This window comes from Myotis myotis, unplaced genomic scaffold, assembly GCF_014108235.1.
Source record: "Myotis myotis isolate mMyoMyo1 unplaced genomic scaffold, mMyoMyo1.p scaffold_m19_p_4, whole genome shotgun sequence".
NCBI lineage: Eukaryota > Metazoa > Chordata > Mammalia > Chiroptera > Vespertilionidae > Myotis > Myotis myotis.
Window position 1 is genome coordinate 7139022 of NW_023416346.1, and position 15419 is coordinate 7154440.

The window sequence follows — 15419 nt, forward strand, 5'->3', positions numbered from 1 at the left end:
ACTCCTTTTAAAACTGTGATTGATGGTAGGAAAGTGGCATCATTCTATTGTTAATTTTGAGTTTTGGGTTGTAGGTCTTGTCGGCTGCAGCAGCAGCTGGTGTATCTGTCGCCTTTGGGGCACCTATTGGCGGAGTATTATTCAGCCTTGAAGAGGTAATACTTTTAACTATTTGCAGCACATGTGCATGCTTTTGTGTTGGGAATCATGGCTAGTGTCTATGTACGTGGTAGTCCCAAAGTGCTTTGCATAACTGAGTACTTTATCATGTGACCAGAGATCTCTGGGCAGTTTTCATTCTCAGTTCTTAATTCCTACAGCACCAACTTTTTACCTGAAACAGTTTCTGCATATTGACTGAGTTTGCCTTTCCCCCTTCTCTCTCACAGGTCAGCTACTATTTCCCCCTCAAAACACTGTGGCGTTCATTCTTTGCTGCCTTGGTGGCAGCATTTACCCTACGCTCCATCAATCCATTTGGGAACAGCCGTCTGGTTCTATTTTACGTGGAGTTTCACACCCCATGGCATCTCTTTGAGCTTGTGCCATTCATTCTGCTGGGCATATTTGGTGGTCTGTGGGGAGCTTTATTTATCCGCACAAACATTGCCTGGTGTCGGAAGCGTAAGACCACCCAATTGGGCAAGTATCCTGTCATAGAGGTACTTGTTGTGACAGCCATCACTGCCATCCTGGCTTTCCCCAATGAATACACCCGAATGAGCACAAGTGAGCTCATTTCTGAACTATTTAATGACTGTGGCCTTCTGGACTCCTCTAAGCTCTGTGATTATGAAAACTATTTCAACTCAAGCAAGGGTGGTGACCTGCCTGACAGACCTGCTGGTGCGGGAGTCTACAGTGCCATGTGGCAGCTGGCCTTGACACTCATAATGAAAATTGTCATTACTATATTCACCTTTGGCATGAAGGTGAGGAGATTCTTTTGGTACTCAGTGGGTATATGTGTGGCTGTGGGTTTGGAGGGCAGAGCCAAGATATCACACAATCCTCATAGCTCATGTGGCGCTTCCAACTTCATCCAACGTTATTACTCAACCCCCAAAGCCCTTTTTACCTCCATATGCCCTCATAACTTCTTGGACAATTGTACCTCTATCTAAAATGATCCAAGCCTAGTTTTAGACCAAATGCAAACTTCAGTGTTGAGATTTTAAGTAGAAATGTTGTCTTCTTTTTAGTTAAAAAATATTTTGCCCCTCAAAAAGGATAGTGAGGTATTTATTTCTATGCATTGTGTATTAAAATAATATCTATCCAATATAGTATTGGTCCTTATAGGGTGGCTTTAGAGTTTACTGATAAAACAAAATATTAGGTTGAACCAAATAAAGTTGCCAATATTCAACCATTTTGACCACTAAAATAGCAACTTCATATAGTTTAGCCCAATATATATGTAAATGTATTTTTAAAAATATATTTTTATTGATTTCAGAGAGGAAGGGAGACGGAGATGGAAACATCAGTGATAAGAGAGAATCATTGATCGGCTGCCTCCTGCACACCCCACACTGGGTGTTGAGCCCACAGCCCAGGCATGTGCCCTAACTGACCAGGATTCAAACCGTGACCTCCTGGTTCATAGGTTGACATCCAACTATTGAGCCACACTGGCTGGGCTATGTAAATGCATTTTATACATTTGATATCAATGTCCAATTATCAAGGAATTCACAGTTGATCCTCAATTAATATTTAAACTGTCAAAATGAGACATCAAGACAGCAAGTTTTACTTTTAGTACCCATTATTATTTCCATGTTTCAGAAGAAACCAGAAAAGAAAATTTGTTAACATATTTTTCTCCTCCTTCCTGGTTTTAATTTGTGCCTTTTCTTTAGCACCCCACTACCAAGTTATTGCCTTCATTCTCTAGGGAAGTGGAGATTCAAACCAGGGGATTAGAGACAGCAATGCAGTTTAGACAGTACTGAAATCTCTGAGATCAAATCTTCCATCCTCCTCAACACCCTGAAAAGTTTTGCAGTGCTTCTCAAGTAATTTTCACCTCTGGCTTCATTCTTTTATTTAAAGTCATTTTCCTGGATTCAAATATATTCCAAAAAATCAAACACAAGCTATTTAAAAATAATCTGCTGTTTTGATTATCTTTGTCATCATGTCCTTCTCTTAGCTCAGAAAATTGAGAATTCACTGTAGTATCCTAGGAGTTAAAAAAAAAAAAAGAGTGGAGAGACAGATGAGGGTTCCTTTTCTGGATAGTCATGCAACCATAATCACTACCTGATTTAAAATAATTAATCATTTAATCTTTCTTTGTTTTGTCACAAAATAAACTGAAACCTCATGTGCCATTCTTTTTGTGTGAGCAGTGGGTTAAGATTCAGTACATAAGAGTGGGTATGAGCATTGCATTTAAACCCCATCATCAGTATTTACTAAATCTTGGCCTTGGGTAAATTACTTAATTTCTCTGAATCTTAGGTTCTGTGTGATTTGAGAATAAGAGTACCTACATCCTGAAATCTTATCTTTAGAGCATCCAGAATAGAACATAGTAGATAGTCAGTAAAAGATAATTGTTGTTGATAAGAATTAAAAATTGGGGAAAATGTCTTCATATATGAGAAACTCCATCTATTTTCCTTTTTCTTTGGGAAAGGCTTAATTTCTGCCTCCAGTTTTTTGTTGGTCTGGAGAGTTCAGGCTCTAGCCTGATGGACCCCGAATCAGGGTAAGATTCTTTGCGGTCATACTTGCCTGCACATTCCAGAGAACCCCTAGTCCCTGTAGTTACACATATCTTTATAGCCACTTACTAGCATAGTATATAGTTACATTGTCATTGGCCTGTTTGCTTCACAGAGGGTCAATCCTCTAGCCCTTACATATACCAGGCAATGACATTATTTCTTACTAACCATCTATTACTTTCTCTTTGCAGATCCCTTCTGGTCTCTTTATCCCTAGCATGGCTGTTGGTGCTATAGCAGGTCGACTTTTAGGAGTAGGAATGGAACAAATGGCTTATTACCACCATGACTGGGCCATCTTTAATAGCTGGTGTAGCCAAGGAGCTGACTGTATCACTCCTGGCCTTTATGCGATGGTTGGGGCTGCAGCCTGCTTAGGTGAGTAGTGTTTGCATTGATTTCAAAGTTGCTACCCAGGTGACATACTAAGAAGAGTGATATTAAATACAATTGACTGCAGATTTTTTTAAGTGACCATTTTCTGTTGGGTTTGCCATTTTTTAAGTGCTTTAAGAAAGCATTCTTGATTGTCCAAAGTACGGGTATTTATTTTCCCATACCGCTCTGAGTTTTTTCAGATATGTCAAGCCTATTCCTTCATCCTGATCTTTGTACTTGCTGTCCCTTCTAGGAATGCTCCTCCCAAAGCTATAGCATAGTTGGTTCCTTTCAGCCTTCAGATTTCATGTTAAAAGTTTTTCTCCAGAGAGTAGTTCTCTGACTGCTCACATTATATGTAATTCCTCACATGCTCTTCCTCCCCCACTTTATGTTGGGAACATGTGTATATTATTACAAATTGTCTGTTGTCTATGATAGCATGCTCTTTTATTAAATAATTGTTAAATACTTTAAAAAGAAAACATTCTTTGCTATATATCTACATTCCTCCCTTTTCAGAGTAATTCTACTCTCAAATTCCAGCATATGGAGGAAATGATCAGAAATGTATACAAATTTGTATCAGAAATGTATACAAATATATCTGCACAAGAATGTTCATCATGATGTTATTTATAATAGCAAAAAGTTGGAATCAACATAAAATACACAGTAAGGGACTGGTTAAATAAAATATGGTGCATCTATGTAATGTTATACTATGCAACCATTGAATGTGATGTTAATATTTAACATATTTAAATAGTGTTAAATAAATTTGTAATAATATACAAAATGTTCCCAGCATAAAGTGGGGGAGGTGAGAACATGTGGGGAATTAAACATGTAGTATGAGCTTACTCATGAAAAACATTTTTTGGCATAGTAAACAACTTGAAAAATTCATTCAAGTTATTTTACTCTACTTATTTCTGGGCAGTGAACTTATAGATAATGATATACTTGTTTTTTATTTTCTGAATTTTACACAATGGGCCTGCACATTGCAGAGAACCTCTGGCCTCTGTAGTGTTACAGATTAATGATATCTTCTGCAGCTACTTTTATAATGGGGGGAGCACAATAGACAAAACAAAAAGAAGAATCAGAAAGGCATCTCATACTTTTGCAGATGTTATTTTGAGAACTCTGATTCATTTCCATTGTAAACTTCCTTTAATGCATTGCTGGGGTCGACAGTTGTGAGTGAGACCTCCTTTTAGCAATGTTTCTGTTAAGTAAGCTTTACCTGAGTAAGGCCTGTAGCAGGTAAATAATTGTAATGAATCCTATACTCTTCCCACCTTCAATAGCCTGTGCCTGTTTCTTTGCAGGTGGAGTGACTCGGATGACTGTTTCTCTGGTTGTCATAATGTTTGAACTAACTGGTGGCTTGGAATACATTGTGCCTCTGATGGCTGCAGCAATGACAAGCAAATGGGTGGCAGATGCTCTTGGGCGGGAAGGCATCTATGATGCCCACATCCGTCTCAATGGATACCCCTTTCTTGAAGCTAAAGAAGAGTTTGCTCATAAGACCCTGGCAATGGATGTGATGAAACCCCGGAGAAATGATCCTTTGTTGACTGTCCTTACTCAGGACAGTATGACTGTGGAAGATGTAGAGACCGTAATCAGTGAGACCACTTACAGTGGCTTCCCAGTAGTGGTGTCCCGGGAGTCCCAAAGGCTTGTGGGTTTTGTCCTCCGAAGAGATCTCATTATTTCAATTGGTAAGGATTCCAGAAAAGGGATAATAGAATTCACTGTGGAAATAAATAAATATTCATAAAATGGGGGAAGATTGAGGGAAGAGGGGACTAGTTAGGAGCCAGAAATAGCAGTTTAATTTTCAACATTTTCTCCCTATTTTTCAAATAGAAAATGCTCGTAAAAAACAGGATGGAGTTGTGAGCACGTCCATCATTTATTTCACTGAGCATTCTCCTCCAATGCCACCATACACTCCACCCACTCTAAAGCTTCGGAACATCCTGGATCTCAGCCCCTTCACTGTGACTGACCTTACCCCCATGGAGATCGTTGTGGATATCTTCCGCAAGCTGGGACTGCGGCAGTGCCTGGTTACACACAATGGGTAAGAGCTCTTTGGTGAAGGCGAATTGGGTTGTGGGGGAAAGACTGTAGAGAGAAAGAAAGAATGTAATTCACATGAACATTAGTAGCACTTATAGGCCTTTCTGAAGCTCTGAAATGAAGATGGATGTGTTTCTTTTATCGTCATAATTTACAAAAAAGGAGTTTGAGGAAGAAAGTGGGTTTGAGAGGTGTGAACTGCAGGTTGCATATTATATATAACTCAATTCCTCCCCACAAAAGAAATAGCTGTGTTCTTATGAAATTATAATGGTATTAAGTATTATATGTACAGTATTTGGTCCTTATAATACTTTTGTTATTCTTTTTTTAAAATTTATTGATTTCAGAGAGGAAGAGAGAGGGAGACACAGGTAGAAACATCAATGATGAGAGAGAATCACCGATCGGCTGCCTCCTGCATGCCCCCCACTGGGGATCGAGCCCGCAACCTGGGCATGTGCCCTTGGCCTGAATCGAACCTGGGACCCTTTAGTCCTTAGGCTGACGCTCTATCCACTGAGCTAAACTGACTAGGGCTACTTTTGTTATTCTTATATGAGGATGAGAAAACCAAGTTTCAGTGAGGTTGGAAGATTTATACTAGCACTCCCAGTTAATATATAGTACAGGTAGGCTTTAAACATCAATCTTCTGACTCCTAAGGCCAAAATTCTTTCTGGGATATTTCTTTTTCCCCCCTTTTTTATTGTTTAAAGTATTACATTTGTCTCCTTTTTCCCCAATCAACCCCTCCCCGACACTCCCACCCCCCAGGACAAGCCCCCTGCTGCTCCAGTGTCCATGTCCATTAATTTTGCTAAAATGTATGCATACAAGTTCTTTGGTTGCTCTCTTACCTTACCCCCTCCCCTACCCACCCCTTCCTTCCCTCTGAGGTTGGATGGTCTGTTCGGTGTTTCTTTGTCTCTGGATCTATTTTTGTTCATCAGTTAATGTTGTTCATTATATTCCACAAATGAGTGAGATCATGTGATATTTATCTTTCTCTGACTAGCTTATTTCACTTAGCATAATGCTCTCCAGGTCCATCCATGCCGTTGCAAATGGTAAAAGTTCCTTCTTTTTTACAGCAGCATAGTATTCCATTGTGTAGATATACCACTTTTTTTAATCCACTCATCTGCAGATGGGCACTTAGGCTGTTTCCAAATCTTAGCTATCATAAATTGTGCTGCTATGAACATAGGGTACATATATCTTTTCTGTTGATATTTCTGATTTCTTGGGATATATTCCTAGAAGTGGGATTACTGGGTTGAATGGGAGTTCCATGTTTAACTTTCTGAGGAAACTCTATACTGTTTTCCACAGTGCCTGCAGCAGTATTCCCACCAGCAGTGCACAAGGGTTCCTTTTTCTCCATATCCTTGCCAGCATTTGTTGTTTGTTGATTTGTTGATGATAGCCATTCTGACAGGTGTGAGATGGTACCTCATTGCTGTTTTGATTTGCATCTCTGGAATGATTGACTTTGAGCATATTTTCATATGTCTCTTGGCCTTCTGTATGTCCTCTTTTGAAAAGTGTCTATTTAGGTCAGTGATGGCGAACCTATGACACATGTGTCAGAGGTGACACGCGAACTCATTTTTTGGGTTGATTTTTCTTTTTTAAATGGCATTTAAATATATAAAATAAATATTAAAAATATAAATCTTTGTTTTACTATGGTTGCAAATATCAAAAAATTTCTATATGTGACACGGCACCAGAGTTAAGGTAGGGTTTTTCAGAATGCTGACACGCCGAGCTCAAAAGGTTCGCCATCACTGATTTAGGTCCTTTCCCCATTTTTTTATTAGATTGTTTATCTCTCTTTTGTTGTATGAGTTCCATGTAACATTTGGAGATTAAACCCTTATCAGAGATAGCATTGGCAAATATGTCTGAAGAGGAAAAGTATCCTCTTTGAGAATGTTATTTTAACTACAGATTTTTTTGTTTTATTGTCTTGTTTTGTCTTTTAGGCGACTGCTTGGAATCATTACCAAGAAGGATGTGTTAAAGCATATAGCACAGATGGCGAACCAAGATCCTGATTCCATTCTCTTCAACTAGAATGAAAGGATTGTGCTGGATACAAAACAGGAAGGACATTGCAGACCGTGGATATATTTTATTAACTGGGTACCCAAAACACATTTCCCATATCTGGATGGTGAAGTTATATTAGTGTGTTGTCTCTTTCCTACAAGTTAACCAGTTGCACTACATAATAATTTCTGGAAGTTAATCTCTTTAGGAGAAAATGCAGTTAGACTTCTGTGATGTTGCATTACAAAGATTTCATGAAAGAGTAAATAAGATTGCTATGGTTTAATTCTTTTTCTTTTTTTAAAAGATTTTTTAAAAATTTAAAACGATTGTTAGCCAATATGCAATCACTGAAAACTATGCAAGGAAAATGTTGACCGTCCTAACTGATAGCCTGCAGGAAACTCATGAAAAAGTCACTTTTTTGGGACTCTAACTATCATTGGTGGAAGATGAAGTGTAAACTAAGGGGCTTTGCTTTTCCAATCACAGAAAAGAAAGCCAGAAGGAAAATAGTAATGGCATTTTCCAGACTGTGAAAATTCAGTTCAAATGTTATCTTGCTCCTGTTACAATATTTAGCATTATTAGTTTGTGTGTATATGTGTATGTTAATTTTAATACCTGATTATAAGACAATGCTGCTTTGGTTAATCTCTAAATGAATTTAGAGAGGTTGATTTTACGGCTTGCTTGTTCCTGGTACTCTTTTGAAGTGCACAAAGATAAGTTATAGAGCTTTCTCCTTGTCTGCTCTAAGAAGGGTAATTTTCCAGATGGTATTTGTTTGCTAGTAGACAAGGACTTTGCCATGCATTTATTAGTAGCAAGGAATGATTTCTCCAGAGGAATGATTAGTGAAGTTCTAAGTAAAGTCAATGACTAGGAACTTTAAATTTTGTGAGGTTCCAACTCATTCTCTTACCCAGATGCCACCTCCATGAGTGATGGTGCTTTAGGCTTCTGGAATATGTAAGAATATTCTGCATACTGGTAAACTAGGGAAGATTCAGAGCTGTATCTGCATTCTCATGCATTCCTTCATAAAGACCACCAGTACTAAAATAACTGGACACCCATGCCTCCTCTTAGTGTGAAGTACGTAGAACAGGCCAGTATTGTTCCTGTGAACATGAATTTAGGCTCTGGGTACTTTCAAATATATTCAAGGCATTGAAACAGAATAGGCAGTTGTGACTCCCTTGCAGCTCCTTAGAATTCTGAATGAAATGCAGAACCATCCAAAGACCCAAGAGTGTGGATAAGGCCTGGTAACACCAAAGGTGCTCGCATCCAATTGAAAAGGTGCCTGTCTGAATTTCCTACCACTTTAACTGCAGTAGAAAACATCACAGTCTAGGGACACCTGGTGGAATTACAGAGCCACCACCATCATTCCGATCATGGTTTCATTTTCTACAGTATTACCCACGTGTAGTTGTTCCCCCTCAATTCTTTGCCCCTTCCCACTCCTCAGTCCCAAGTTAATCATTCCTATTACAAAAAATAATTCCCAGGGCTAGTTAAATTATAAACCAAGCCTCAGTAATCTTTTGGCACATGGACCAGAGGTAACACACAGCCGTTGGCTCTGTTCTATAACCCAGTCACTGTTACCATGCCTCAGTTTCCACACCAATGCCCACAGCAGTGAGACTTAACTGCCAGGGGTGAAAGTTCAGCCTTTCCCATTTTACAAGTCTGTTCCCAGTGCTTCTCTCCATCCTTCTAGCCTGGAATCAGCAGTCACTCAGCATGTCCTTCCCAGCCCTCCACCTCCCTTCCCCAAACACTTCATACCTCATTTTAAAGCTGCTGATCCCAGAGTCTAAGCTTTTTTTAACCCTTAGTTCTTATCTTTCCCAAATATGAAATTATATTATTATCTAGAACTAGGTAGTCAAGGCTTAATTTTACTTTGTTCTTTAAAATATCAAAGCAGTCCAGAGTTTCTTATTTTAAGTATATCACTCTAGCATTTTAATGAAAACGAAAAAACTCTAGGATATATTTTATGATAGTCATAACTCAGCAACTTTACATCTTTCGTCCCTTCCATATTACTGATTCACTTGCATGAGATGTGGCTATTTTGCCTGACCACCCCTTTACATTGTGTAGAAATCAAAGTTCTTATCTGTAAATTTATGGATCATTGCCTATCTTATTAGCTACCAAACTAAAGTTTGCAAAACAGGAAATGTTAGTTTTTCTGGTATTTGGTGACAATGAAAGATTTGGTTGTATTTCATAGTGCAGCAGCGATATGGAGGGACTTCTAAGTTTGCCTTTGTGTTTCTTCTAGGCTCCGTTTATAATTTTAGACAGATGAGCCAGTGTTAAGGTGCTACTTCAGAGACTAAATTCAAGAAATCAGATAACACTGTGCCAAGGTAAACTTTTAGATGCTAAGAACCGATTGGCCCTCCAGAGAATAATATCCCTTTGATACCTCACTCCTGATAAGTTTCATCCATTAACCTCAGCTTCTCAGGAATCCATGTAACTCATATGCTAGAAGTAGCTATAATGTATGGTATGCATTATATGTCAAATCCTATGGTTTGGCTCAAAGGTTGGCTAATTGCAGCTAGAGCTCCCTGCTAGACTGCTAACTCAGCACTTCACCACTCAAGAGTTTCTTGTCTTGAGGCAAAGGAGAATGTTCTTTCTGACATTGCTAATTCAGCAGTTGGACACACTTAGCCAGCAAACAAAGCTGAATTAGGGAGGCCTGTCAGATGTCCACAGGCCTCAGTGGCAAAAGACAAGATAATCTATGATTTAAAAATGAATATGAATTTAAACTAGTCTAGTTTGGTATTAACAAAAGGAAATTGCCCGACACAAGAGAAGGATTTACCAAAAAAATGCCAATAAGCACTTCAGGATTTTCCGAGGAATAATATCCAGTCATGAAAGGAATGAAAATCTATAGATTTGTAAAAGTCTGCTATATTTTGTATCTTCAGATCTTTAATGTAAAAAATTAATGAACCTCAAGCACTTAATGGATGATTAGTTATACCATTAGAGGGAAGAATTAGGGGACTGAAAATGCAAAATAATGGCCATTCTCAAGATCATTTGTATTTAGAAGTTTGTTCAGATACTTTGCTCTTTTCTGGCTCTGGCCTCCTTCTGGCTCAGCCCAGCTGTGGAGCAGAGGTGGTATAGTCCATAGAACAGATATCCTCTGGTGTATAATCTGACACTGACAATACTTTGGATTTGCCAGCTGGCAGAATAAATGATTAATTTGCTGATTTAACTACAAAGCACTTCAATTGTTTTTGGTACCAAGGGCTGAATCCGAATGCTTTACAGAAAGAACAGAGCACAGTATAAATTTCTCTAGCCAGCCTTCAATTGTGTTTAAACATGAGGATGATAAAGTAATGGAGACTTAGTGTGGTCTAAGACTGCGAAATAATTCTCAATCATGTTATGAACCTGTTCAGGTGTGGGGGAAGCAAATATGTTTTTAAAAACTTACCATATAATAGAGTCCATCATGGGACATAATTGTTGCTCTATGTTTTAAGTATTTAAATCACCTATCCCATTTGAGTCTTGATCTTGGTTTGTTTTGTTTGGTGATAAGAAGAAAAGTGTACTTGTTACCCTGCAGTATCTTTTTAAAATCATAAGGAGTGCAATTTTTGAAGCTGAGTTTTTAATGATTGTGAAGACAATATAGAGAATTTGAAACAACCAGTGTGTTTTATATTGCCAAAGTACTTACTGATGACTGACCACATTGTACTGTGAATTATTGACTTACCTGCATTGGATCAGAGCCAAATACATGCAATCCATCAGTTCAGAGAAAGCAGGAGAGCATCTTCCACGGCAGTGCACAGAGTATTGAGCTCTTGAAAACCCTGAGAAAAATTAGGAATTTAGAAAGTAAAGGGGAGGTTGACTATTGAGTCCTTTAAAAAATAGATGTCTATATATGTGCTCTGAATATCCTAAAACCTTGACTTTTTTAAAACCATCTCTGAGATTGCTTGGATTCCCTTTGGAGAGGGAATGGAGAGTTATGGCAGTGGAAAAGCCCTAGTAAGAAAAAAATATGAGTTTATGTAAGATGGTGGAAGGAAGGCCAGCCACACATCTTGGCATTTATAAACTGCTTGATCATGTGCCCCAAGGGAAAAAAAAGTCAAATAGTCTTCCAAAGACCAGGCCTTCCAAGCAAAAGTATTTAGCTAGAGTGAGTCTACTTTTATGGAAAGGGCTGACATAAGACAAGACATCTGCTTTTAAACGTGGGGAGCCACTACTGCCATTGCCTAAATGATAAGCTTTAGGGAGATTTCCTTGAATTTTGATAACAAAATATTTTTAAATCTATATTTTAGCCTCCCCAGTATATACTTATTTATATTAGAAAGAAAAATGTGAGGGTTTCTCAGATCAGAGCTCAGGGAGCTGTGTAAATTTGATAGGAAATCAGTGTAGTATACCTGTGGTGACCACAGGACTTTTTCTCTGGTTCAATTTCAGTTGTTTGCTCCGAGGAGAGTTCTTAGAATAGCAGGTGTTAGCAAATTCAGGTTATTCCCCAAACATTTGCTGGCCAGGGTCTCATTTCATAACATCTGGTCCTGGGTAAAGTTTTCAAGTGATGTAGGGAACAAAATTGGTTTTTCCACTGTGTAATCTGATTTTTGCCAGATCACCTAAGAAAGAAAGAAAGTATTTGATGTGCAGAGTTTGCGTTTCTTGCATGGAGCTTATTGGGTCACTCAGCCCAACCCTGCAGTCATAAATTCCTACCTCTAAGTTCCTGCCAAAGGGTCTTCAGCCTATCTTTGCACACTCATTGAATGAATGCCTTGCTTAAAGAAGGCATGTGAGACTATAAAATTATGAGGATTTTAAAAAATGATCTTTGCCTCTCTCTCTTCCTTTTATCCCACCCTCACCCCTTCTTGCCCCCCCCCCCGCCTCTCTCTCTCTTTCTCTCCTTCCTCCCTTAAGTTCAAAATTTTCTCAATTGTTACAAGCATATTGTTTCAAATGTGGACCTTGGAGAAAGGAGAGGATCATTCTGAAAACAGAATAGAAGATAATTTTGACTTGATGGGGCCAATGGCCCTTTGTTCCACTGCAGGGGCAAGCTAGTGGTATTTATTGGGAGTGTCAAGGGCTTTAGCATCCTGAAGGCATATATATGAAGTATTCATTGATAAACCTTATTATTATGTACTAGTCCAAATCTATTGAAAGTCAGAGACAGTCTAGGATTTGGTAAGTGAAATGCCACCTGGCAAAATGGGGACAAGGGAGTGGCCTGAGACGGTTTTATCAAGGCAGGAATCTTCAGCCTCATTATCATACTGAGTGTACCTCAAAATATATTGACATTCAAGAGTGTTCCTTTCCCCTCCTCCATTTTACTTTATCCCTTATCCCTCTTTTCTCTCCCATTGTCCTGCCTTTTTAGTACTAGCTTTTTATTAAGTATTTACTTTTTTATTATATATTTGTTCCTTTGGGACTATGTAATGATTAAGAATATATTTCATTCTAGATAAAAAATGATGTGCTTAATATTTTGTTCTTTTAAACTGTCTTTTGAAGCTATGCTGCTAACCAGGTACAGGCCAGAAAGGAGTTGAGCCTGATAGACAGCACCCAGGTCATATCACTTAAGGATGACATTGATGTCATGATGACATTGATATCAGTCTTCTTCATTTGACCAAGGCCAACATCATGCTCTTACCTCTGTCCATTCATCTCTGGCTATGGGAGAAATACCACCCTTTGGGTGAGCCAATGAGGCCAGGAGGATCAGAGGGTTCTAGCCCATGGGCCACTATAGGAATATCTCTGTAATAAGCTCATTCATAGGACCGGCTCCAGCTATGGTAGCCAAAGAAAATCTGACTAAACATTTTAGTTTATAAGAGTTGGTAGAAGTTTAACTGAAGCTAATGTATAGACATCAACTAGGCAACCAAAGCTAATGTAGCCTGAGTTTCCACAGGAAGCTGAGCTGTTCAGAGTGTTTATTTATCTGAATGTTGCCAACCCTTATAGTCACGCTTTCTTAGCTTTATTCTAACTTTTAGAGATGTTGGTCCCTGTTCATAGGTACAGCCTGTACCAAAGCTGTGAGTCACTGCTCACTTCATTCTGCTCCTTGATCATGCATAGCAACAGTCTAAAAAGGAAGACATGGGCTGGGGAGTTATTTATTCCCTATGCTTCTACTAACTAGCCTCGAGATCTTAACCGTTCTGTGCCTCAGTGTTCCCATCTGTAAAATGGGGATAGTGTTAATTGCCCTACCTACCTCACAGGGTTGTTGTGAGGATAAATTGAGACAATGAATGGAAAGTACTTTGACTAGTAAGTGCTATGCAAATTGTATGAAATGGAAATAATCATGTTAAAGGCAATGGAATGGACATTGGCAGAAGGGTTAATGGGATTGTCTAGTCCTTTCTCTGTGTGGCTTAAACCCAGGTTGCCATTGCTTTATACATTTCCACTTAGCACAGATTTGTAATTATGCATGTAATAAAGCACAGCCTTATCCAACCTAGTGTCTTGTGTGTTTTTGATGACTTTCAATTTTGTACCTATTGATTTCTAATCATAAAATCAGGGAAGCAGCGTATCAGGGTTGGGGGAGGATAGTATAAAAGGCAACTGCAAATTCCTACTAGCAAGCTCACTTCTAAAAAAGATTTACTAACTACTTAATTATTTTTACATTTACAGATTCAGTAATACTTTTTTAAAAATATATTTTTATTGATTTCAGAGAGGAAGGGAGAGGGAGAGAGAGAAACATCAATGATGAGAGAGAACCATCGATCAGCTATCTCCTGCATGCCCCCTACTGGGGATCAAGCCCACAACCCAGGCATGTGCCCCAATCTGGAATCGAACCATTACCTCCTAGTTCATAGATTGATGCTCAACCACTGGGCCATGCCAGCTGGGTGAGATTCAGTAATACTTTTTAACATAAAGAGACAAATGAGGGGCAGCTTACAAAATTTTCTGAGAAATTCCAGATACCTCATTCATTATGGCTACTTAAATGTCCTTGTCTCATACATTGGTGATATTTTCCTGATGAGATGAGAATTAACTGGGAGCTGTAGTTTTCTTTCTTTTTGAGCTTTTAATGATGTAAGATTATGGACTTTGATAAGGCTCTTACCTATGTACTGTCACTTTTTACAAGGAGTAGAGTGGGTGATTGAAATGTTCCTCAATGAACAGTAGGGTTAGTATGTTGGAAACCCCTGAAGTGACCAAGGAGCGAACTTTCCAGGGAGATAGTCGAATATACAAACATTTCCTTTATACACCTCTCTAGAAAGCAAAGGGAAGCTATACAGCAAGTCCTCAAATAACTGTTTTGTTCAACATATTTTGGTTATAACATTGATGAAATGCTTAACTCTCATTTTTGTAAATTAGCCTGAGGTAAAATTGGTTTTGTTATATGTCATTTTACTTGAAGTCACAGAACCTATCAACGACATTAAGTGAGGACTTTCTATACTTTGAAGTATGGCTTTCCTACTTTCTCACTCTGTTTTCCCTGCATCTGATTTGTTTCCCCCACTCTTTCCCTCTCTCTGTTAGCCAGACCACTAGTAAGGCAGTTTGCTATGTGTGCAAGTTTTCATTTAAGAATTCCTTTAGTTGACATTCGATCACATCTTTACTGGTGTTGACTTGATATCTTGTTGCTACCAAGAACTTTAATGCCTTTAGCTTACATGGTAGCATTTAAATAAGGACACCTCTATGTAAAAATAACTCACTCATAAGCCTAAAATGCCACAAATAAATTTCAGTTTTTGATGTTATTTGTAATTTTACTGGACTCTTTCCACACTATCACCATCTGGCCTCTACCTTTTGAGAAAAAACAATATATCTAGTTGTTACTAGCTATCAACGACTTGCTACAAATTAGAGTTTCATGTCTAGTCACTGTAGGGCTCAGATAAAAGTGGCTTTGATGGAGTATGAAGTACACACTAATTCATCCTCTAATACAGGAGCTGCCCAGAGGAAAACCTAGAAATGACCACCAGATGTCAGTGCAATCATTGAGATACTAATGTAGCTAAGGTTTGATCAGAAAAGAACTGTGAGGGTAGG

General features: G+C 38.6%; 1 protein-coding gene across 5 annotated transcripts in view; it reads left to right on the plus strand.

The window, feature by feature from the left end:
* CLCN5 (chloride voltage-gated channel 5) overlaps positions 1–15419 on the plus strand; it is a 184238-nt gene that overhangs the window by 164064 nt on the left and 4755 nt on the right. For 4 of the 5 annotated variants that reach the window (XM_036304692.1, XM_036304693.1, XM_036304695.1 and 1 more), the window contains 6 exons: positions 75–155; positions 390–932; positions 2930–3116; positions 4454–4852; positions 5001–5217; positions 7208–13832. In XM_036304692.1, the coding sequence (XP_036160585.1) occupies positions 75–155; positions 390–932; positions 2930–3116; positions 4454–4852; positions 5001–5217; positions 7208–7298 (1518 nt within the window). In that variant the 3' untranslated portion in view covers positions 7299–13832. Of the gene's footprint in view, positions 1–74; positions 156–389; positions 933–2929; positions 3117–4453; positions 4853–5000; positions 5218–7207; positions 13833–15419 lie in introns of those variants that run through there. The other variant, XR_004966906.1, reaches the window with a different exon arrangement.